The 21,745-nt window shown below is 51.9% G+C and overlaps 1 protein-coding gene across 8 annotated transcripts; it reads left to right on the top strand.

The window, feature by feature from the left end:
* Window positions 1–1,074: 1,074 nt before the first annotated feature.
* On the top strand, window positions 1,075–19,032 carry IFT27 (intraflagellar transport 27). Of its 8 annotated transcripts, XR_010156093.1 has the most exons (9): window positions 1,081–1,192; window positions 1,429–1,549; window positions 9,374–9,453; window positions 9,871–9,930; window positions 11,040–11,099; window positions 13,201–13,318; window positions 14,223–14,332; window positions 16,314–16,389; window positions 18,831–19,032. XR_010156093.1 is itself a non-coding variant. In XM_016939095.3 (8 exons), exons 2-8 carry the CDS (start codon window positions 1,516–1,518, stop codon window positions 18,927–18,929), a joined length of 561 nt encoding a protein of 186 aa, XP_016794584.1. In that variant the 5' UTR covers window positions 1,094–1,192; window positions 1,429–1,515; the 3' UTR covers window positions 18,930–19,032. The 8 variants fall into 8 exon arrangements, 5 of the variants coding, with proteins under 5 accessions (XP_016794583.1, XP_063664145.1, XP_016794584.1 ...); XR_010156092.1 differs by having other exon boundaries at window positions 1,076–1,549; XM_016939095.3 differs by lacking the exon at window positions 16,314–16,389 and having other exon boundaries at window positions 1,094–1,192.
* The last annotated feature ends 2,713 nt before the right edge of the window (window positions 19,033–21,745 follow it).

Genomic DNA, 21,745 nt, shown 5'->3' with positions numbered 1-21,745 from the left:
AGCATCAGCCATCAGAATCCCAGGGGCCCTGAGAAAGTAAGAACAAGGGGTACATTCGGCCAACCAGTGACAGTGATGATAAACCAAATCTGTCCAGATAAGCTTCCGCTGTCCCATCCACCCCACAATCACGTGTGCACCTACTATCTCCCAGGCACTCATACGTTTCTCTCCTTCCATCCCCACAACCACCCCACAAGGCAGGTTCTCCTAGGCCCATCCTGAGGCTGAGGGATGAGGTGACTTGTCCAAGCCAGGGATTTAGGTCTCTGACCCCCTAACCACGTGCAAGAGGCACCCCCAACCCGGTAAACGCGTACAGAGAGCCTCCCTGGGTGACGGGCAAACGAGGTTAGTGATGCATTCTCCTTTTGCAGAGAGTAAATGGACTAAGAGCAAAGTACGACTTCAAGTTTCCGAGTCTCACCGCTTAGCCCCATCAAAGTGTATTTGTTCTCCCTTTGTTCACAAACATCACTTTAATAAAACACCTTCATATTTTAGATTTTAACGCTCATTACATCTTTGAGCTTTTAAAATGAGATTTCCCTGCGGGATGCGGGGCAAGGACTGCACTTCTCCATGCACTTTAATAGCCGCGCTGTGCAGAACCTGGGAACCGGGGAAGCCGCGAGAACCGCCCGAAGTCAGAGCAAGTCAAAACGACCTCTACAGCGGCGGCCTGGCCCACTGCGCAGGCGCCGCTCCAGACCGCCTAGAGCCCAACCTGCCCCATTGTAGGCGAACCCACTTCTAGAAGGACAGCGGGAGTGGCGAATCCCTATTCCTCCCGAAGATGGGTCAAGCCAGACTCTGACCAATCAGAAAGCTTCTCTTGTCACCGCTTCTGACTGCTTGACGTGGAGGCTTCTTTATCTCGGGACTCTCAGGCTCAGCGGGGGCGGGATATAAAGCTGGTTGACGTCAATTACAACCACTCGTCAAGCAGACTGAACTTGAAGAACTGATAACTCTACGAATTGCATCTCAAGAAAAGGCTGTTATCCCAGCTCTCTACTCCCATTGGATTTTTGTGAGACCTTGAGGGTGGGAGCTTTTGGCGGCAACCAATCGAGGGTCAGCGAGGAGGAGGAGGAGGCGGGGCAGGTGGGCTATGGTTGCTTGGAGAGTGCATTCGGCCCGGTACTTGTGATCGGAGGAGAGCCGGATCGTCCTTCCTTGAACCCTCTGGGTAGGGCTGTGCTGAGGGGCTGGGCGGGGAGCACAGGCCGTGTCCGCTCGCTTGCACCTTTTCAGACTGCCGTGTCAGGCCTCGAGCCGGGCCCACCTGGAGCCCTCCCCTGCCCACCCGCCCCCAGCGCCCGATATCCGCCCCCAGCCCAGAAGGGCCGGGCTCGGTCATCCCCAGTCCCGTCGCGGCCACTGACCCTTGAGATCAGCCCTCCCCTCCCCACCTTCCCGTCCCAGGCCAGCCCAGGGCCCGAAGCCCACCCACTCGCGTCTCTAGCAGCCGCTCTTGTCCTCTGGGTACGGCTCGCGGGAGTGTTGGTTACCATGGTGAAGCTGGCAGCCAAATGCATCCTGGCAGGTGAGTCTGAAAACTTGCGCTTGAATACGGTGGTCTCTGGAGTCCACAGCCTTCATAATTCATCCAGAGCTTTTGTTCACCTAAATTGCCTACCTTTTCCTTTCTCTCTCCCAAAGGCGAGTTACTGCAATTACTGATACAGTAAATTACGTTAGGCGTGGAAGAATGATCTTCCAGGGCACTTCGCAGCTCCAGTGGATTTCCCCCTGCTGCCTGTCACATACTCTGAGACCACCTTCACCAGTTGAGCTGACTCGTTAAAAAATCACTAGTTACAACTCTGGAGAAGCAGACTTGTTAAAACAAAACAAAACAAACAAAACTTAAGCAAACCTTGAGTGCTTCAGCTAAACATATACTGTACCCCAAAGTTAGGCATCAGTGACTTTGGTAGTCTTTACTATGGGATTTTTTCCCCCGACCTCACCCCCTCTGATAACGGTGACCTGAGTGTAGTGACCAGAGTTTGCAAAAGGCACTTGTGTGTTGTCTTTAAGACCCAAAGTTACTGTGCTGCCCCACTCCAAGAAGGGCATAAATAATGAGTCTCCCAAAGGCAGGAATCTTTGTTTTGTTGACTGATACATCCCAAGCACCCAGAACAATGCCTGGAACATAGTAGGTATTCAATAAATACTTTTAGAATGGATGAATATGTGAATATGTGGCATGCACATTTGTAGTGTACCCCTTGTATCAGTCTGCACATTTAGAAAAACAATATTTTGGATTATAGACTGCGAAACACATATGCATGTTACTGAGTGCTTACTGCATGTGAAGCACACATATTTCATGTAATCGTCTCACCATAGCACACTGGGCTAGGTACTGGATTGTTTTTCTTTTTCTTTTTTTTTTTTTTTTGAGACGGAGTCTCACGCTGTTGCCCAGGCTGGAGGGCAGTGGCGCGATCTCGGCTCACTGCAACCTCCACCTCCCTGGTTCAAGCAATTCCCCTGCCTCAGCCTCCCAAGTAGCTGGGATTACAGGCGCAAGCCACCATGCCCGGCTAATTTTTTTTGTATTTTTAATAGAGCTGGGGTTTCACCATGTTGGCCAGACTGGTCTCGAACTCCTGACTTCAGGTGATCCACCCACCTCGGCCTCCCAAAGTGCTGGGATTATAGGCATGAGCCATTGCGCCCGGCCAGCTACTGGATTGTTCTGATCTTACTGAGGCACTGAGAGATGTCAGCCAAGATCAACCCCTAGTGAAGGCCCTATGCAGGATTTCAGCCCCTAGATCTAGCCAACTCCAAAACTCTTAACTCGTGTTTCTGTTGAAACCTGTGACCTTTCCAGGCTTCCCTGGCCAGCTCAGGAAAGAAGTGGTGAGAAATTATATAGAGAAAAAGAGATTCCTGTTTTAAAAAATTCCCCTCTTCCAGACTGAGAATAAATGATAATATTTTTAATGGCTTTTATAATTTGAAAATGAAAGGGTCACACAGAAAGATGACTGACAGTAGTAACTGAATCATACTGGAGCAAAATCAATTAATGGTTCTCAGGAGAGTCTCCAGTTTCCAGAGCACCAGAGGAGGCAGTGTTGTGTAACAAAAGTAATTTTGCCTGTTCCTCTTATTGGCTGTGTCATCTTGGATGAAGCACTTTTTGAGCTTTAATTTCCTTATGGATAAGGTGGGAACATTATTTTCTGAAGTTACTTTTTTTTTTTAAATGGGCTTCTCTCTGGGTTCTTTTTAAATTCGGTTTTCATCATGGAGCTAACTTACTGGCGCTTTGGGTGCATCAGCTCTGTGCTAGACCCTCAATACAGGTGGTCCCATTGAATCCTCATAGCAACCCTGTGGGATTGGTATTATTGCCATCCTCATTTACAGATGAGGCAACTGGGGCCCAGAAAAATGAGAACATTTGCCGTGGGTCACAGAGCTGGAAGTGGCAGAGCTGTATGATCCAGACCCTGGGTCCCAATCTGATTTCCAGGGCTTTAGCCCAAGCTACTCTGTCCTCAAGCAGTGCTCCTCTGTGTCCTTCTATTTTTTTTTTTTTTTTTTTTGAGACGGAGTTTCACTCTCATTGCCTAAGCTGGAGTGCAATGGCACAGTCTCAGCTCACTGCAACCTCCACTTCCTGGGTTCAAGCGATTCTCCTGCCTCAGCCTCCCAAGTAGCTGGGATTACAGGCGCCCACCACCATACCCAGCTAATTTTTTGTATTTTTTAGTGGAGACTGGGTTTCACCATGTTAGCCAGGCTGGTCTTGAACTCCTGACGTCAGGTGATCTACCCGCCTCGGCCTCCCAAAGTGCTGGGATTACAGGCGTGAGTCACTGCGCCCGGATCTTTTTTTTTTGAGGCGTGATTTCACTCTGTCTCCCAGGCTGGAGTGCAGTGGTGCACAACCTTAGTTCACTGCAACTTCCGCCTCCTGGGTTTAAATGATTCCCTGCCTCAGCCTCCCGAGCAGCCGGGGATACAGGCACACGCCACCATGCCCAGTTAATTTTTGTATTTTTGGTAGAGATGGGGTTTCACCAGTTGGTCAGGCTGGTCTTGAACTCCAGACCTCAAGTGATCTACCCGCCTCAGCCTCCCAAAGTGCTGGGATTACAGGCATGAGCCACCCACTGTACCCGGCCTCTTTGTGCCCTTCTTTACCCCTAACTCCCTTGGGTAGTTCTTTCACCTGAGTGCAGCCACTGCCTAGTTAGTGGCTCCTGAACTCCAGCCTGCACCTCAATCTGCAGCCTCTTTTCAGGGATTCCACAGCATTTCCTCTTGGAAGTTTCCAGGGACCAAAAGACCTCAGCCCAGAAATCAGCCCCCTCTGACACCTCTCCACCCACCCCCGCCACACACATGCCATTGGTTTTATTTTTCCATCCATGACCCACAGCCCTACTGTTTAAACTGAGTTACTCTGTTTTTTCTCTCACATAACTGGTCATTGAAGGACCTGACGTTCAGTTCAAGTGTTTATGCATTGAACAGATACTCGCTGAGCACCTACTATGTCAGAGTCACCGTGCAAGGTGCAGTGGGCCTGCAAGCATGAATGAGTTGCACTCAAGGAAGAACTAAGATGCGTGTGATAAGTTCTAACGCAGCGAACACAAAGCGAATGCCCTTTGTGTGCCAGATGCGGGGAAATGCCTCCAGGCACAGCTGCTACTTGTTCTGGTTCTGGAGAAGAAAGAAAACAATATTTGACATTGATCTGTATTTTGTTTACTTTTAAAAAAAACACTTAAATAGTACTTATATATGCCAGGCACTGTACATATTAACTCATTAAATCCTCATAACAATTCTGCGGGGTAGGTGCTATGATTATCTTAGGTTATACATGTTGCAGCTGAGGCACAGAGAGGTTAAGTAACTGATTTAAACTCACACAGCTAGAAAGTGATGGAGCTGGAGTCTGGCTCCAGAGTCTGTGCCCTTAAGTACCATAATATGCTGCCTCTTGATATACATGGAGATGGTAATAGAGCCTCCTGGGAGGGTTGCTCTGACATCACATCGTGCGCTACCACTGAGCAACGATCCACGTCAGCCACACAGATAAAGACGAAGGAGGGAGAGATGGCCTTCAGAGGCTGTGCAGGAAGGGTATTCTTTGAGCTTTCCTTGCAGAGAATGGACAGGATTTGAATTTGGTCTAGGGGTACCTGGAAGGAGGTGGCCTTGAGGAATTTCCAGGGACTGGGCGAACAGGAATGCAGAGCCCAGATTTGGGGTAAGGGATTACTAGGGAGAGAGTGGGAAGGTGGGTTAGGGCTGACCGTGGAGATGGGTAGGCTATGAAGGAATCCTCAGTGGGGTTTGTGTGAAGGTTTGCCAAGATGGAGGCACTGTGTTATGGGGGTCCACCTGTTGATGCCACGCACTGGGCGGATTAGAGCCGGGAGAAAAAAGAAGACAAAAGAAGTGTTGAAGGCACAGTTGGGAAGACAGAAAACGCAGTCGTCATTTCAGCAGAGAAATTTTAATGTATGGAATTGCTTCATCAAGTGTTGGAGAACTGAGGAAGCAAGAAGGCAGCATTGAGATGACACAGAGTGGCAGGCAGAGGTTGGGGGTGTCAGAAGCTTGAAGAGACCCAGGGAGCTGGGATCCGGACCCCTGAGGAAGGGGCCCCGCCCGGCTGGTCCCGGCACCTCAGGAGTCCAGTCACCTGCCGCGTGACCCCAGCACATGCCACAGAGCACCAGGACCCATTTCCCACTGGGAGGAGCCCAGCCCTGTGTTCAGGGCAAGACACACCAGACCAGTTCCAAACCATCCTGGAGGGTCCATGTTTTAAGACCACTCCTGGTACCAAGGACTACATAAGTCAGGGGCCAGGCAAAAACCAGCAACTCTACTCGGCATTTCAACAGTGAGGATTTCAGTAGGATGTGAATGACACCGGTGCTAGAGGACTGGAAGAGGAAAAGGGGGAGACTGAGGCAGCACGGGTAGTAACTGCAGGAAGGAGCACCACCTCTCGGGCTGGGGAAGCAGAGGGAAGCATGTGGGGCTCTCAGCCCAGAAGCAGGGAGGAGGGGCCTTGGGAGCCAAGGTGTGGATCTCTGAGAAGAGGTCACTGCCCGCTGGCGCTGTTTCCTCTGGGGGCAACAATAAGCTGGTCTGGGGGTAGGGAAACACACACACACACACACACACACCCCAAGACAGGAAGCAGTTAGTGCTGCTGGGGTGCAGGCCATTGCTAGGGTAGTACTAAGAAAAAGGAGAAGCAGGCGGGAAGAGCAGTGTCCTCTCCCCCGACTCCAGCCTTCCCTTCTTCTTCCAGAACTCCCATTGGCAGAGCCTAACAGGAAGCTCCTAGCAAGGGAGAAATGTGTCTGCAGAGGCCCCTCCCTTGCACACTGTGGAAGGATGGGCTTGGGGCTGAGATAGAAACCCAGCAGTGAGGCTGAGCTAACTGGGGCGGGGTCAGCAGGGAGGGCCAAGCAGAGGTGGGCTGAGACTCAGCCAAGGATGTGAGGAATGCAAGGGAGGCTGCCTGAAGACGGGAGGAAGGAGGAAGAGCAGTCAGAGGTGACCCGTTGAATCTGGGGACGATGAAAACACACGGTGGCATCACAAACAGAAAGCTTGGGTGATGGGGGCAGCCCACTCAGGACCGGGGCATGACGGAGCTTGGCTGTAGACAGACTGAGGTTGGAGGAAGGTCCTTCATTCTAGTGGCAACGCACACGGGTTTTTGGATATACAGACAAAGCTTGGGAGGGAGATCCTGCCTTCTGTCAAGGTGACGAGAGTCAGTGGGACGGAGTGGACTGGGAGCAGAGCGCCACCGATGACAGGCCCATGGGAATGCCCACACTCGGGGGGCAGAGGGGCAGGCAGATGGCAGGAGAACCAGGCCAGGGCAGGGTCACTGAGGCCACGGGGACAGGACTCGGGAAGGAAGGGGTCACTTCAGGCTGACTCACATCCTTCAGAGACGTCAAGGAGGATGAGAACCAAGAAAAGGCCATCAGCCTTGGCAACTGTGAGGTCACAGGTGATCTCGCATCGTGCCCTTGCAGACGTCATCCTCTCTGTCCTGCAGCGCCCTGCCTGCTGTCGCCCCCAGGCCCAGCCCTTGCCCCTAGGGAAGCCTCCCTCCCCAATGAATCCTCTCATTCATTTCTTTTCTCGATGCTCCCCAGACGCCTTGCTTCTCAGTTTGTGCTATTTGAATTTGCACTTGTCATCCTGTTGCTCTGCAAATGTGTTTATCAGTTATTTCACCTCCCTGTGCTTCTGAGCCCTCATAGCCAACACAGGCGGTTTCCTGTAAGTGTTAGTGACTCTGACTGACAGTCAGAGGAAAGATTTATGAAATTAACCAGAACAAATCTGTGGGGAATCTCATAAGCAGGAGGAGCCGACTTCCAGCTGAATTCAGGAGCAGAGCTGAAGTCGGGAGGGCGGGCACAGTCAGGGCCTTAGGAAGGAAAGCGATGCGCTCTGTTTGCTCCGAGATGGGTGGGTACCCCATGACAGTCTAGGCTGTGGTTGCCCCAGATGTCATGGAAGGCTGTGAGGAGGGCCTGGAGGGACAGCATTAAAAATGGGTCAGAACTCACTTCTGTAATCCCAGCACTTTGGCAGGCAGAGGCAGGCAGATCACCTGAGGTCAAGAGTTTGTGATCAGGCTGGCCAACATGGTGAAACCCCGTCTCTACTAAAAATACAAACATTAGCTGGGCATGGTGGCGTGCACCTGTAGTCCCAGCTACTCGGGAGGCTAAGGCAGGAGAATCACTTGAACCCGGGAGGCGGAGGTTGCAGCGAGCCTAGATCGCACCACTGTACTTCAGCCTGCGTGACAGAGACTCCATCTCAAAACAAGAAAAGTGTCAGAAGTGGTCCCTGAGCTCTAGGAGAGGAGCAGGGCCTGGGAAGAGCGTGAGGTTGGAATCCTGGGCGAGTTACCCTGCCTCTCTGAGCCTCAGTCTCTTCATCTGTCAGGTGAGGTTAGTGATACCTTGGCGGGGAAGGAATGAATGGGATTGTGTGAACAGGTCCATGAGTGGGGCTCAGCACATACTGGTTCCCTTCTAAGGAGTGATGACAAATAGAAAAGCAGGACCTGAATAGCTCACTCAAACCTGGAGGAGTTCACATAAAATGAAATGCCACAAGCGTTGAAATAATTGTCTTACAAGAGAAAATTATAGGTGGGAAAAGTCAAAACTGAAAAGTGAACAGTGGCAGACTGCTGAGAAGTCGAGGAAAGGAGTGTTGAAGCCGACTGTAAAATGGGAAGCAAAGGTGAAGAGATGGTACCAAGTGATGTGAGTTGGAAGCCGCGGAGTGCGGTGCTGATTTTGCTAAGGATCCAGAGGATGAGAAGCAGAAAGCACGTGTTCTGCCAGGACCTGGACGGTGGAGTGCAAGTCCACATAAGACTCAGGAGAAAAAGAGGCTGCAAATGGAAACAATCAGCATCAAAGGAGGCTCAGCAGAGCCATGAGAGGGAAAATGGGGAGGGCAAAGGGAATTAAAGATGGGCAGGGAGAGCTTCCAGCACCCGTGATGGGCACGGGAGGAGCGCTCGATTAAATGGCTCCCAGCAGTCTTGTGAAAGGCTCAGGTCTCAGACTGAAAACTGCGACATAAACCTTTAGTTCTGAGGGACCAGTTTCTGGGGCTGTTGACCAGCAGAGGAGAGGGAGATAAAGCCAGTAGGTGAGAGATGAGCTTGGAGGAGGTGACTGCTATTGCAGATAGAATTGGTGGAGAGGCCCCTGAGAGGATGAATCCTTGGGTCACAGAGAGGTATTCTGTGATGGAGATGGAGCATAGCATTTGGAAAGAGATTTCAGAATGATGAACATAGCCTCAGACTTCTTGCTTCCCACAAATGCAGAGACCCTTCCACCCCTGACCCCCCACACAAAAAAGTATTCAGGTGGAAGCTGTCAACCCAGGTTGGGTCAGTTGGACAGGTGAGTCTGCCTGTCAGTGCCAGTCACACTTCTTTACCTTCAAGACTTCAAAGTAAACTCCAGTTTGGAAGTGACAGCTTTTCCCCATAGGGCGTGTTTCAGTGGAAGAGCGTCAGTTCCGTTTCCAGGGCCCCAAAGCCCTCTGTAAGCTCTGTTACCTTCTGGGTCAGTTCCTGTGGATAAAAGGCTTAGCCGTGCAGAAATGTGCTCTGGCTGTTGTGAGGTTTGCAGATCAGTCTCATGGACCTGTGCCCTGCCCGCGGCCTCAGAACAAGTTCCCGTGAGAGGCAAGTACATCTCTCAAAACTCATTGAAGTTTTTGGTTTCTAGACTAATGTTCTGCAGCGGGAGATTCTCAAGTCAGATGAGAACTAAGGCGTTCTTTTTCTTCTTTTCTGATCTCACAGGAGACCCAGCAGTGGGCAAGACCGCCCTGGCACAGATCTTCCGCAGTGATGGAGCCCATTTCCAGAAAAGCTACACCCTGGTGAGCTGGGGTGTCAAGACCTGGCCACAGCTTAAAGAGAAGTGCTCGGTTCACCATGATGAGTGACTGCGAAGTTCCTTGAGGGAAGCCTTAAGACAGCTGATGAAAGGCTGCTCAGAGGGCCACATGGAGATCGTTTTTTCCACTAGCCCAGGGTGAGAGGTCGGCTACAGAGCAGAATGGCCACAAGCAACTTGGCCACCACGTGTAGCAGCTCACGTCAGGGCAGGGAGGTGGAGAGGACTAGTTGGTCCCCTCTGACTTCTGCATGCTGAGCTGCTTCTCACAAGAATGAGTCCAGAACAAACCCTTCCACTGGAGATAGCCCTCCTGGGATCGGGGTGCTTGTGTGTCCTCCTGTAACATGCTTTCCCTTTGGGGGCCCTCAATGCTAACATTCTTGGTGTCCCTCGGCAGACAACAGGAATGGATTTGGTGGTGAAGACAGTGCCAGTTCCTGACACGGGAGACAGTGTGGTGAGTGATGCCTTTACCCAAGGGAACTCAGGGCTCCCCCAGCTGGGCCCAGGGTCTCTGTGGTCACACCATCCTCCCTAGGAGAGATGCAGTGCAAGGCTGTGGTCTAGACTTGGCTGAGCATTTCGGAATAGAATCAGGAAGCATTCAAGGGAGGGACTGAGGAGGTGCAGCAGGAAGGAAGGAAGGAGGACTAGGAGATGGGCCTGGCCCTTGAAGAACTTGTTCTCTACTATCAAGGTTCTTGAGTCTCTTTATGGGAACCTGGGGCTCTTGAAAGTGAATTGCAAGATTTATGTTTGTGTGTGCTTCTCTAGAGAGAGGGTTTGTAGCTTTCACCAGATTCCTAAAGAGGTCTGCGAGAAAAAAAAAAAAAAAGTATAAGTACTTCTGATGAAGAGAAAGGTGAGTTCCCAGGTAACCAATATGCAAAACAGACAATGGTACTGATGTTTAGACGGTGTATGCCGGGGATCAGAGGCCAGCCAGGAAATACCCAGTGCCAGGAGGGAGCTTGTGGGGGAGCCGAGGGGTGATTTCCTAGAGGACCAGCCCTGGGGGCCCTCACATGGGCTGGGGAAGGTTTGGACAGGGCAGGAAGGGTCATCCTGCACCCTCTGTCTGCATCACACCTTAGCCATCCCAGAAGCGTGACAGAATGTCCTACTTTAAACACCTTCCCCAGGCCTACTCAGTGACCTCTTTTAGAAAGAATTGTTCTAAGATTTGAAAATGAATTTGGTTAACAAAGTGCAGAATGACCTTTTGGAAACCAGAGCACTCGCCGGCCTGTTTAGCATTCTGTTCTGCCAGGTGGGAAGTCAGCTTGTTCCTGGTATTTTTGCACTCAGGGTTACAAGAGGTGAGACTCCACACAGGAAGTGCTGGTTGGTGCGAGAACCCGTCGTACTGCCTCTCTAAGACTCTGGAGTTCGCTCCTTTCCCCTTCATCTTCTCTCGTGCCTGGGAGAAAAGACAGAGCATGTGTGAAGATGTGGGTGCCTGTATTTCACCCCTAAGACAAGTCCAGTGTGAGTTGAGAGTGATACCAGTGACTCGTAGCTTGTGGTTTTTCCACGTGGAGACTTTTCTTGCTTTTCTGATTGTAGGAACTCTTCATTTTTGACTCTGCTGGCAAGGAGCTGTTTTCGGAAATGCTGGATAAATTGGCAAGTAGCACGTGGTCTTTTTCCTGACTGTCACCACCTCCTGCCAAAACGTTTACCCCTGACAGTGCTCACACAGCAGTTTCCTTGCACTGTGCTGTTGGGAAGCTCCCATGGCATTACTCTTTAAGGGGCATTCCTCCCAGCCCAGGACTCATGGCTACTTGGCAAGAAGGAGTGGCTGATGCGTGTGACTGCCCGGGCCCCAGCTCTGGGGTGCCCAGGATCCAATGGGCCAAGAGCCCTGTGGCTCGGTCCTTGCAGCCCTCCCCCTGTGAGGCCTCCCTTCTTTAGAGCAACACTGTCCTTTCAAATGGTGTCCCCTACCTCCCAAGACAGTACAGACTGCCTCCTCGCCCTCTGGGAAGTGCTGTAGAGGCCTCAGCCTATAACGAGGCTCACTTTCTGCCGTTCCACTGGGGTTTGCTCTGGAACATGCCCCTGCTGCTGCCCAGGCCTCACCATGCCCCATCCACCCCCATCCCACCAGCCTCACAGGATCCACTTGCTGTACCTTCCACGGTAACAGTCTCACTAATCTGGGCCAGTGAGCTAATTAGAAGGTTTGAGTTCTCCAGAGCCCTCCCCTGCCTTTCCAAGAACAGCCACATTTTAATGGGAACAGTTTTCTGCCCCTTTTTTTTTGTTGCCTAAGAGAAGTAGATCTAATGATAGTGATTTCATACAGGGTTGGCTTCATGCGTCGGTTCACGACGTTCACCCCAATTGCCTACTGTGTGCATGGCCTGGCACTGGGGCTGCCATGCCCAGCAGAAGGGAAGATGTATTTGGGCAAATCCAGGCCATGTGCCACCCGTCAGCTCACACCCTCCCCTCCAGCCAGCCCTGACTCCTGGTTCACCTGCTCTGGCTTTAGCGTGATGCCAGGCCTCTCCAGGACCCCCTCACTGAAGCCTGGAAGAAGGAGGGTTTCTTGAGTAAAAACCACGCTGAAGTGTCTCCTGCGTGCATGTAACAGAGCTCAATGTGTTCTAGCAGGAGTTCAAGAGTTAATCTGTGGAGTGAAGGGTTCATCAGTTTAGTCCACGGTCCTCCCATCCCTGACACTGCCAGAAGCCAGCACAGCCTTGTAGGGTGAGGAGGAGCCCTCCAGAGTGGACTCTGGGCTGGCCTTCCAAGGATCTGAAAGGGAATCCAATCTGGAGGGAAAAGGATTCTCTTCTGTACCCTGGGAGGTTACTGGCACCCCGGAAATAAACCAGGTCCTAATTGTGCGAGGTTGGGGGATCCAGAAACCAGGGCATGGCCAAGAGTCACGAGCACCAGGGCGCGCACCCACAGCCTGTACAGGGCCATTCTACATCCAGGGGCAGGCAGCAGGACATCCCAGGACTCTGAGCAGCCCCTGAAGGCGACAGCCCCTGAGAGTGTAGCCTTGGCTCTTAATTGGGTCATGGAGCCCTGTCCAGTTGTCAGTGTGGTTTGGATTAGGCTGATGCAGAGATGGCAAGAGAAGCAGAAAGTGCCCTCTGCATTTTAACAAGCCAGCCCTTATTAAGAAGATGCAAGCAAACAAGCTTCCCAGGCTGGCTAATGAAGAAAGAATCTTCTTTCAGGGCTGCAAAGCACAAAAATGTAACTTGCATGGTGGTGGGCTCTTGATAAGAATGAGTGGAGAATGAATGAATGAGGCCAGCTGCAGGTGAAAGCAGATTGTTGGGTAGAGAAGAACTCAGTCGTCCCCCATCTCTGTCATCGTTGTCTTTGTTTTTAAAGCCTGTCAGGCCTGGACAAGTCACTTACCCTCCCTGAATTTGGTTTCTTCAGCTACAAAGTGGGAATATTCAGACACTCTACTGAGTTGGGAGGTTTCACAGTGAGGCACGGAAGTGCCCAGCAGAGCCTGGCCCAGACAAGAGCTCTCGTCCTTGGCGGCACCGCCCCAGCCCTGCCTCCTGCCACTGAACGTGGCCCTCCGTTCATTCCTTTGGGGAAATTGTTGGACATCTGTGGGTGTGGCTGTTTTCGTTTCTTGTTTCCCTCTGCTCCCCATACCCTTTCCCTTGGAAGGCCAAATTGTCTCCCAGCCTTGAAGTCACTTTTCCTGTTACTGACCCATACTCATCCTGTCCCTCTTGCACAGTGGGAGAGTCCCAATGTCTTATGTCTCGTCTATGATGTGACCAATGAAGAATCCTTCAACAACTGCAGCAAGTGGCTGGAGAAGGCTCGGTCACAGGCTCCAGGCATCTCTCTCCCAGGTACGGGCTGCAGACACCCATGTTTCCCAGCGGCATCTCTGTCCTTCGGTTCAAGAGCACAAGGGCATTGCAGAGGTAGCTGTGGGTGGAGAAGGGGCCCTGGGCTTGGACTTTGATGGCCTAAGGCATACACTGGCCCTGCCGCTTAGCAGCCATGCCAACCTCGGTGAGTCACCACACACACCTCTCCCAGTCTAGGAAACGGGAATGAGGACACGCACCTGGCAGGGCTGTGGGGAGACTCAATAACGGGAGGGTGCTGTAATATCAGTTGTTAATTCCAGAAAGCTAACCCCAGGGAAGAGTTCCTAATTTTCTCTTGTATATGGGGTACAAGTAAACATTCAAGTCCTGTTGTCACTTCTGAATGCTTTAAATCAGTTTATTTTTCGTCCCTATGTGAGATCAACAAATTCTCCTCATTATAGACCGGGGAAAGTGATCTCCAGAGACAGGCTCAAAAATTAGCTGCAGCTGATGCAGCTGGGAGCTGAACTAAATTACCTCTGAATCCCTGACTCCGAGCCGAGTCCTTAGATTACTATTAATGACCAGTTTACAGTTTGCTCCGTGTGCTCAGAATTATTACAAAGGCTCACATAAATTTGGCCCTCGCCTTCAGGCGTTTGCAGCCCTTTAAGGAGGCAAGGGAGACAGATACACTTGAGGTCTAGAAAAAGATCTAGCAGAAGCTGTGCATGAAAAGCCAAGCCCACCTGTCTCTCTGTGGCCCTTGGGGCCATCACAAGAGACCCCCGGCTTTCCCTGTGGGGGCTCACCACCTCGAGTCAGGCAGCTCTCAGAGGATGCTTTGCACCCCTCAAAAATAGTGCTCTCATCTCGCCCGCTGTCCTTCCAGACTGTGACAGTGAAGTGCCATATTTTGGTTGTTTCTTCTGAGTAGGTGTTTTAGTTGGGAACAAGACAGACCTGGCCGGCAGACGAGCAGTGGACTCAGCTGAGGCCCGGGCATGGGCGCTGGGCCAGGGCCTGGAATGTTTTGAAACATCCGTGGTGAGTATTTCCACTTGCCTCGTTGCCAAGTCTGGAGTGGGCCTCTGCTGGCAGCGGTCTTGCACATGACCTCACGTGCAGGGAGCTGTTATTCCACCATATGCAGAGTCTCATTTGGAACTGATGTTTACATTCTTACCCAAGATCTCTTCTCAGTATAGCAGTAGCTGCTCAGACATAACAGGAAAGCAGATCACCCAGCCAACCCTGGGAAAAGGTGTATCTCAACTAGTAAGAAATACAAGTGCTTTGTGTGCGGTGATCATGACCCTCGACGTTTGCATGCAGTATTCTGGGTTCAGATGTTGTTGGAACATTGTTTCATGTGGCCCTCACAACAAGTCCTGTGAACCAGAAGTTGGCCCCACAGTTCCCATTCCAGTTTTGAGGAGCTCAAGTGACTTGTCCAAAGTCCCATGATTAGCGAAGGGTGGAGCCAGGATTAGGACTCATGGCCTCTAATTCCCATCGGTGCCACCCATCCTCACCTTGCTGCAGCCCCAGGGTGACTCCAGGCCATAAAGTGCCTGCCAGTTAAAAGAGCAGAAGACCTCATTACAAAAAGCAAGTGATTTGTTGTCAGCATCTTCAGTACACTTTTCCTGGCAAAAACTGCAATTACTTTTGCACCAACCTAATGTATCATGATTTTAGCTGTCCAGCACTGAGGAACCTGCTTCCTGTGTTTGGGAGTTTTAAAGTCCCATCCTCCTTGAGGCCAAGATGCAGCCATGTGACCCAGGCTGCACCAATCAGACCCCTCACGTGAGACTCCACTAGGAAGGGCATGAAGTGATGATCTGCCCTCTAGGAACAGGTGTGGCCCTGAACATCCATCTCAGAGCCAGCAGGGGCCCGAGTGTTGGTTGCCCTGCCCCTCGCCAGGGTTGCTAGCTGGGGAGATCACCAGGCCTGGCACAGTCATGGTCGTAACGTGGACCTCACCTTGTGGCCTTTAGACCTGATTCTGTGGCCCTCAGAATTGAGTCATGGGCTGGTTAATGTTCTGGAGGTCATCTTCTGCTCCAGCTTGACTTTGGCTCTAGGCACTTCCGCTATTGCATCTAGGAACCTTGACCGGTGCTGTCCGAGCTTACAAAACGCCCCCAAAGTAGCATGCTTCCTTAGGGAAAGTACAGCAGTAAAGGCAGGCACTCTGACCTCCCATGGTGAGTGGCAGAACTTGCCGTGGGAACCTGGACATGTTATTTCACCTGTTGGTGGCTCAGGCTTGTAAAATGAGGATCATAAAATATATCCCTTATCGAGTAATAAATATGAGAATCAAGTAATATGTCACATATAAAACACGGATCACAGAGTCTGGCGTCCGGTAAACACTCAGTAGATGTTAGCTTTCTTAAAGTATAAATATTGCCCCTAGAATCTTGTTTATACTGTTATTACTTACTAAATGCTTGTATTCATGGCTTGTGCAGAGATAAATATCACCCTTGCCTCTGCTCCAGTTATCACAAATGCTAAATTAATGAAGTCCAAATCAGCTTGTCCTGTATAGAGGGTTTGCCATCTTTCCTGCAGCACCGCTTTGTGCAAAGCAGTAGGCGGTAGTGCCCTAGCAAACAGGATTTCAGTGTTCTCCCTTCCTCCATTCATTTGTGAAATTGTCCCTGCACCCCAATATTCCATATTCCCTAGAACGCTTGATAGAACTCAGAAATTAAAACCCACCCCAACCTCCAAAACATGAGTCATCAAAGGCCAGTGGGCTACGGGTTAAACTCTGTTGAGGTGTTGAAGTGGGTGGGTGTAAACTACGCTTGAAGAGGCTGCAGTAAGCACTTGCTATTATCTGTGCAAGTTAACTAGTCCCCCCTGAGTTGAGGCTCACAGAAGCACTACTGGCAGCTCGGTTAAGAAAGCTGTAATTAAAAAGGAAATATAACCAAACGCAGCTTCAGACGCAGCCAAGGCCTGACACCAAGCTCATCTCCTCCTCTCTTCTGCCTAAACACCGCAGTGACCATCCTGCCGACCCAAAGGAGGTCCCTACAAACAAGTGCAAGAACAATCCGCGCTGATCACTGCCCTCCCAGGCAAGCGAGGAGTGGGGAAGTAACATCTGATGAGGGCCTACTGTGTGCTAGGTGTTTTGCACACATTATTTGTTTAGGCTTCATAACAGCCCTACAAGGTAACACTCCTGTGTTGTATAGATGACAGACTCAGAAAGGTTGTGTAGCTTGCCCTGGTGGCATAGTTAAACGAGGGCTAGAAACAGGACTAGGAGTCAGGCCTGTCCAGCTGGAAAACTTGGGTTTTCTAGAAGGGGTACCCTGGCCTCCTGTGGAGCCTGCTGTGGGACTCTGCAGAACACAATTCAAGGCCAGACTGAACACTAGCCTGAACCTGCCCTGAGAATCCCCCTAAGCCGACCTACTTCACAGCTGTCCTGACTGTGTAAGCGAGATGATGATTAGTGATCAGACGAAAGGATTCCTGTCATTGGTAACCCTCTCAAAGTATTTGGAAAACAGTTCAATTTTCATCTATTTCAGAAGCACGCCGTGGTGTCTATTGAGGCTCACCTGCATTGAATTCCTTCCTTTTTATGTTGTGATCTCCCAAGATTGCATTGTGGAGTGTTTTCGAATCCATTTTGAAATCCCCGTGCGTGCGCTATGCAGGCCTCCGTCTTTTTCCATTCCATTCTTAACTCTACTTTCGACGGAAGCAGTGTTTTACCCCGACACTGGCTTGCCTAGGACCTTGTGCTCTGCACAACTAGCAGGGCCCGGCAGGATGTACTGAATTCTTGCTCTCGTGTCCAGCTGGAGGGTGATGGCTTTCAAGTCCTTGGCTGTTGGGAGCTTACTATAAATGTTCGTCTTGGCTACAAACTCTCCACTCTTTCCTCGGCACTCTCTCAGCATTGCCACCACTGTCTTTCCTCTTGGCCAACTGTTTTCTTTGCTTAGGCTTTCCCTTGCTAGAAAGTCCAGGTAACTTTCTCCACGGGACCTGGTTTCCTTCGCACATCCCAGCTGGCCTCGAGGAAAGGTAGCTCTTCCCAAATCAGAGAATCTGGATGCTGGCCTGGGCTCTGCACCAACCAGCTGGGCCGCTTCACCCACTGGGCCCCAAACTACTCATCTGTGAAGCGAAGGCACCGCGCTTGATGCCTTCTGCAACGTTCTTCAGTTTGGAAATCCTTCTGTTTCGCTGGGGATATTTCACGGCCTCTTCTCAAGGTTGCACTTTTGCCAGCTGCCAGGGATCGTCTCAAAACAGGTTCTTAGTGCATTCATAGCTTGAGCTGCTGTCTTGAAAGTAGTACATTCCTTTTTCTGCCAACTTTTTTCTGAGACAGTTTTTGAATGCACATGTGCACCCACAGAGTGAGAGTGGCTGTTAAGAGAGAGGGCGCCATTTCCTTTCCCCTCCAGCCTGTCCCTGTGCACCCTGGAGGGGCCCGTTTTTTCCACCGCTTAGATAAAATCTAGGGCAAGTTCCTGAACTTCTCTTTTCTCTCTCAGGTAACAAAAATTCTTTTGGGCTCCTTTAGTCACAAAGATATTCACGATTTCAGGTATTAAAGTGCCCAGCCCTGGGTGATTGTCAAAATTCTGAACTTGATTTAAAGCCGCACCTCCTCTCACAGTCTTTGGGAGGGAGAGACCGGAGCCAGGAGTGCAGCGTGTTTGCTGGGGTCTGTCGTGGCCCACTCCACACCTGCTGGGTGGATCCGGCTGGTGCCCCATGGGCGCCTCTGAGATGCCCCTCCCCACCCACCCCATCAGTGGCGCTGTCTCACCTGCAGGCTGCTTCTCACAGGTGGTCCCCCCTCACTCCTCCTGCAGCCCCAGTTCCTGGCTGTTCATTCTTATTGGGACCCGTCACCCTCCTGGAGGCGGTCCCAGCCGAGCCCCCTTAAGACAGCACCTGGCTGGCTCCACTTGGCCCCCGCTGGTTCAGGGAAGTGCTGCTGCAGCCGTCTAGTTTGACAAAGGAGGCAGCGAGGCCGTCTCATTGGTAGCCCTCTCCTGGCTTGCCCAGCTACCACCTCACCTCGATTCCTCCCAGGCCTGGGTCCAGCACCAGCCTAGGAAGAGGGTGCCCCATGCTGTCTAGCTCTTCTTCGGGATGGGGGGCTCCAGGTTGCTTGGTATTTTGCTTTGGCCTTTGGAGCCTCAGTCAAAACTAAGCGAGGAAAGGTGTCATTTTCACATCTCGTCACACGTACAGTGACTGCAACTAAAAGCACAGGCTTTGTAGAAACAGACATGGGTTCAGGCCCCAGCTCCACCATTCACAAGGTGTGGGGCTTCCTGCAAGGTACCTTCATCTCTGAGTTACCTGACTCCATCTGAGTTTCCTTCTTGTAAAACTGGCATCCATGAAAGTGGCTACCTCGAAGGGCGTGAAGATGAAATGAGGTGGAAAGTAGGTAGCCCCCGAATGAGGGAAGCATTGAGTGAGAGCTGGCCCTCTGACCCTTCTAAAAGAACACAGCCAACTTTTAAAACTGTCTTTCCAGAAAGAGATGGAAAACTTCGAAGCCCCTTTCCACTGCCTTGCCAAGCAGTTCCACCAGCTGTACCGGGAGAAGGTGGAGGTTTTCCGGGCCCTGGCGTGACGAGCTGGAGCAGATCGTGCTGCACAACCGGAGAAGACAGAATTACCTCTGCTCTTTTAATATATAATGATGGCTTTAAATAAAATTAGGAGAAAATGTCGAAGCAGCAGCTCCTTCCACTCTTGGCCTGGGTGGCCCTAGTTCCACTGTACACTTTGGCCACTGCGTCACTGCCGGTTCCAGGGCAGCCGGGAGCCCCACTTGGGACCCTGGCCCTCCCTTCTGTGAGGCTGGTGCTTCGGGACGTCGCCTTGCTCGAGGGGGTGGTCCTGCCCACTGCGCGGCAGGGTGCACCGGCTCCTTAAAGGGCCTCCCACTGCAAAAGCGAAGCCCGCAGTGGGTATTGAAAGGGCCTGGCCCAGCGTTTGCTTACGGTTTCCCACAGCTGAAATGCCCAGCTCAGAACCTGTCCCAAGGCTGAGATGGGGCTGATGGCCCTCTTATTCTGACAGAGTCCGTTCTGCTGCTTGCTCCTGGCTAGCCAGATGCCAGACCTCCCTGGAGGTGGTTCCTGTCACTGGCAGAACAGTGCCCTCTGCCGGCCTTCCTTGGTGCCTGTCTCTTGGTGGCAGGTCCAGCCTCTATGGCTGCAGGGAAGGCTGAGCGCAGGGAGGCCAGGGCTCCTGCCTGCCTCGGGGAGCTGGGCAGCTGGCATCATTATTTGCACTGAGCTTGACTGTTCTCCATCCTCTCTCTGCTGCCCGATTAATCTTCTAAAACACCACTTTCATCATCTCACTCCCCTGATTAAAGACCCACAGAGGTGCCTCACCACCTTTTACATCAGGATGCCGGCCAAGGTCTGGCATCCAAGGCCTTCCCTGACTGTCACCTTCCCCCAGGGGTCTCAGCTTCTTTCAGCCCCCGTGCCCCAGAGGACTTCATCACTCTCCCTCCACAGGAGCTAGGGGCGTCATGCAGAGTGCCAGCGTTGGGGTGGACCGACCTGGGCCTGTCCCAGTGATAATGGCAATAATGGAAATTGCCCTGGTTCCTGTTTACAACCTGCCATGTCTCTACATGAGCTAAGCACATGTCATATATTCGCTAATTTAGTCCTTACAGCGCAGAGTCTTACCATCCCCCTTTTACAAATGAGGAGCTGGAGTCAGAGAATTAAGACACTTAGCCAAGGGGTGGCCGAGCCACGATCGTGGACGCCAGAGCCCGGCTCCCAGCCGCCGTCCTCTTCTGCCTCCTCCCGAGCTTGGCTGGGAGCAGGTGGGGGTTAGGCTGCCTCTCAAGGTCACTGTAAGAAGTGAAGTAATGGGTGTGCAGGGCATCTGGGCACACGGTGTCAGCCAAGGTCAGGCTCTCGCGTCCCCCTTCTTTTCCTGTTACTCAACATGAAGCCACTGTAGCGGCCGCGTCATGCCTTCAGCAAGTAGTTACCAAGGGCCTACCATTTGCCGGGCATTTTCCTAGGCACTAGCAACGCCAGGCTGCTGGTTTCGTGTCACATGTTCCAAAAGGGAAGGCTCACCATAACCAAGGGGATGCAGCGGGGACATTTCCGGTTGCCCCAGAATTGGTTACCAGGGCCACAGCTGTGGACAAAGATGCTAAATAAACCACCTCCTAAAGAGATCATGGAAGCTTAGGGCCAGCCCCCTTCCCCATGGCCCTAGTAGAGGCGGAAGAATTGGTCCTGCTGCTGTGAGCTCCCCTTCCCCCTACTCCCCACTCCTCCCTGTCTGTATAAGATTGGAATGGTCAAGAGAGATGGGAGTGAGGGTGGCCACTGTGTTGGTGAGTGGGTGCCCCCCCATCACCCCCTTGCCCCGCCAAGGGAAGGAGGCCCAAGAGGATCCTCCTGAGACAGGATGCTGCCAGGAAGAGGGGGCTGGCACCACACCCCCAGCCGGATGCTCTCTGAGCTGCAGAAACCTGGTGCCAGCTGCAGCACAGGGTGGCGAGGGCACCCTTGGGAAGCTCAGCACACATCCCCAGAGCTGTTTGGTCCCCTCTGGGGGGCGTTCCGTGGGGAGAGGCTTGGGGAGAAGCCTGCACCAGCAGCGGGAAAAGCAAGGACCGCGTCTGGAAGGGCGGCACGGGTGTTCCACGGAAGGCTCCTAGAAGGACCCACATGGAGTGGAGTCATGTGACCAGCCAGCCAGGTACTGACAAAGGGAGCTGTTTCCTACCTGGAAAAGGGCAGGGGGCCTCTTCCCCTGGCAGGGCTGGAGGGGAATGTGGCTGCCCCTTCCTGAGGAGACCCCAGCAACAGAGGAGGCTCAGCCCCAAAACAACCAGGTACCTCCCCCACCCCCTGCCACCACGGAGATAACAGATGGAACCAGACCCAGAGGAGGCCTGTGGAGAAGACACACAGCTCCTCCCTGGCCCCTCTGTTCCAAGTTACTCCAGAGAGAGGAAGAAAAGATCTTGCTCCCCTCCCCACCCTTCTGGAAAAGAGATTTGAACAAACACTTTGGAAGCTTTGAGCTGGCCTGGCCTCCCTTTCAGTGACTAGGATGGTCTGAAACGTGTCGGGATCAGCCTGCTAGGAAGACCCAGCAGGAAGGGGACCTCTGCAGAGCTTGATGGAAAAAAGTAATTAGGAAAAAGTAAAATGGTTTTGTTTCAGAGCCCATGGATTTGAGATTCTCCAGTAAACTGGTTCTACAAGTAAATAAATGATCAAGATAATTTCAGGCAGTGCAGATGACAAAATGGAGCTGAGACGGGTGTTGATTTATGGGGTAACTGGTTTGGGGGGATAGGAAGGACTATGAGAAGAAGGGACATTTGCACTGAGATTCAGCAAGAAGGTCAGCAAGTGCAAAGGCCCTGAGGCACGAACAAGCTTGGAACAT

This window comes from Pan troglodytes, chromosome 23 (genome assembly GCF_028858775.2).
Source record: "Pan troglodytes isolate AG18354 chromosome 23, NHGRI_mPanTro3-v2.0_pri, whole genome shotgun sequence".
NCBI classification, from domain to species: domain Eukaryota; kingdom Metazoa; phylum Chordata; class Mammalia; order Primates; family Hominidae; genus Pan; species Pan troglodytes.
Note: the sequence above shows the minus strand (reverse complement) of the source record. Positions and strands in the feature narration are given on the sequence as shown.

Excerpts from the sequence above, each read along its gene's own strand:
- IFT27 (XM_016939092.3), top strand. The coding sequence starts at position 9,169 with ATGTGCTCTGGCTGTTGTGAGGTTTGCAGATCAGTCTCATGGACCTGT. Across the intron at positions 9,454-9,870 it reads TCCAGAAAAGCTACACCCTG|ACAACAGGAATGGATTTGGT; the intron begins GTGAGCTGGGGT and ends GTCCCTCGGCAG. Across the intron at positions 14,333-18,830 it reads AATGTTTTGAAACATCCGTG|AAAGAGATGGAAAACTTCGA; the intron begins GTGAGTATTTCC and ends CTGTCTTTCCAG.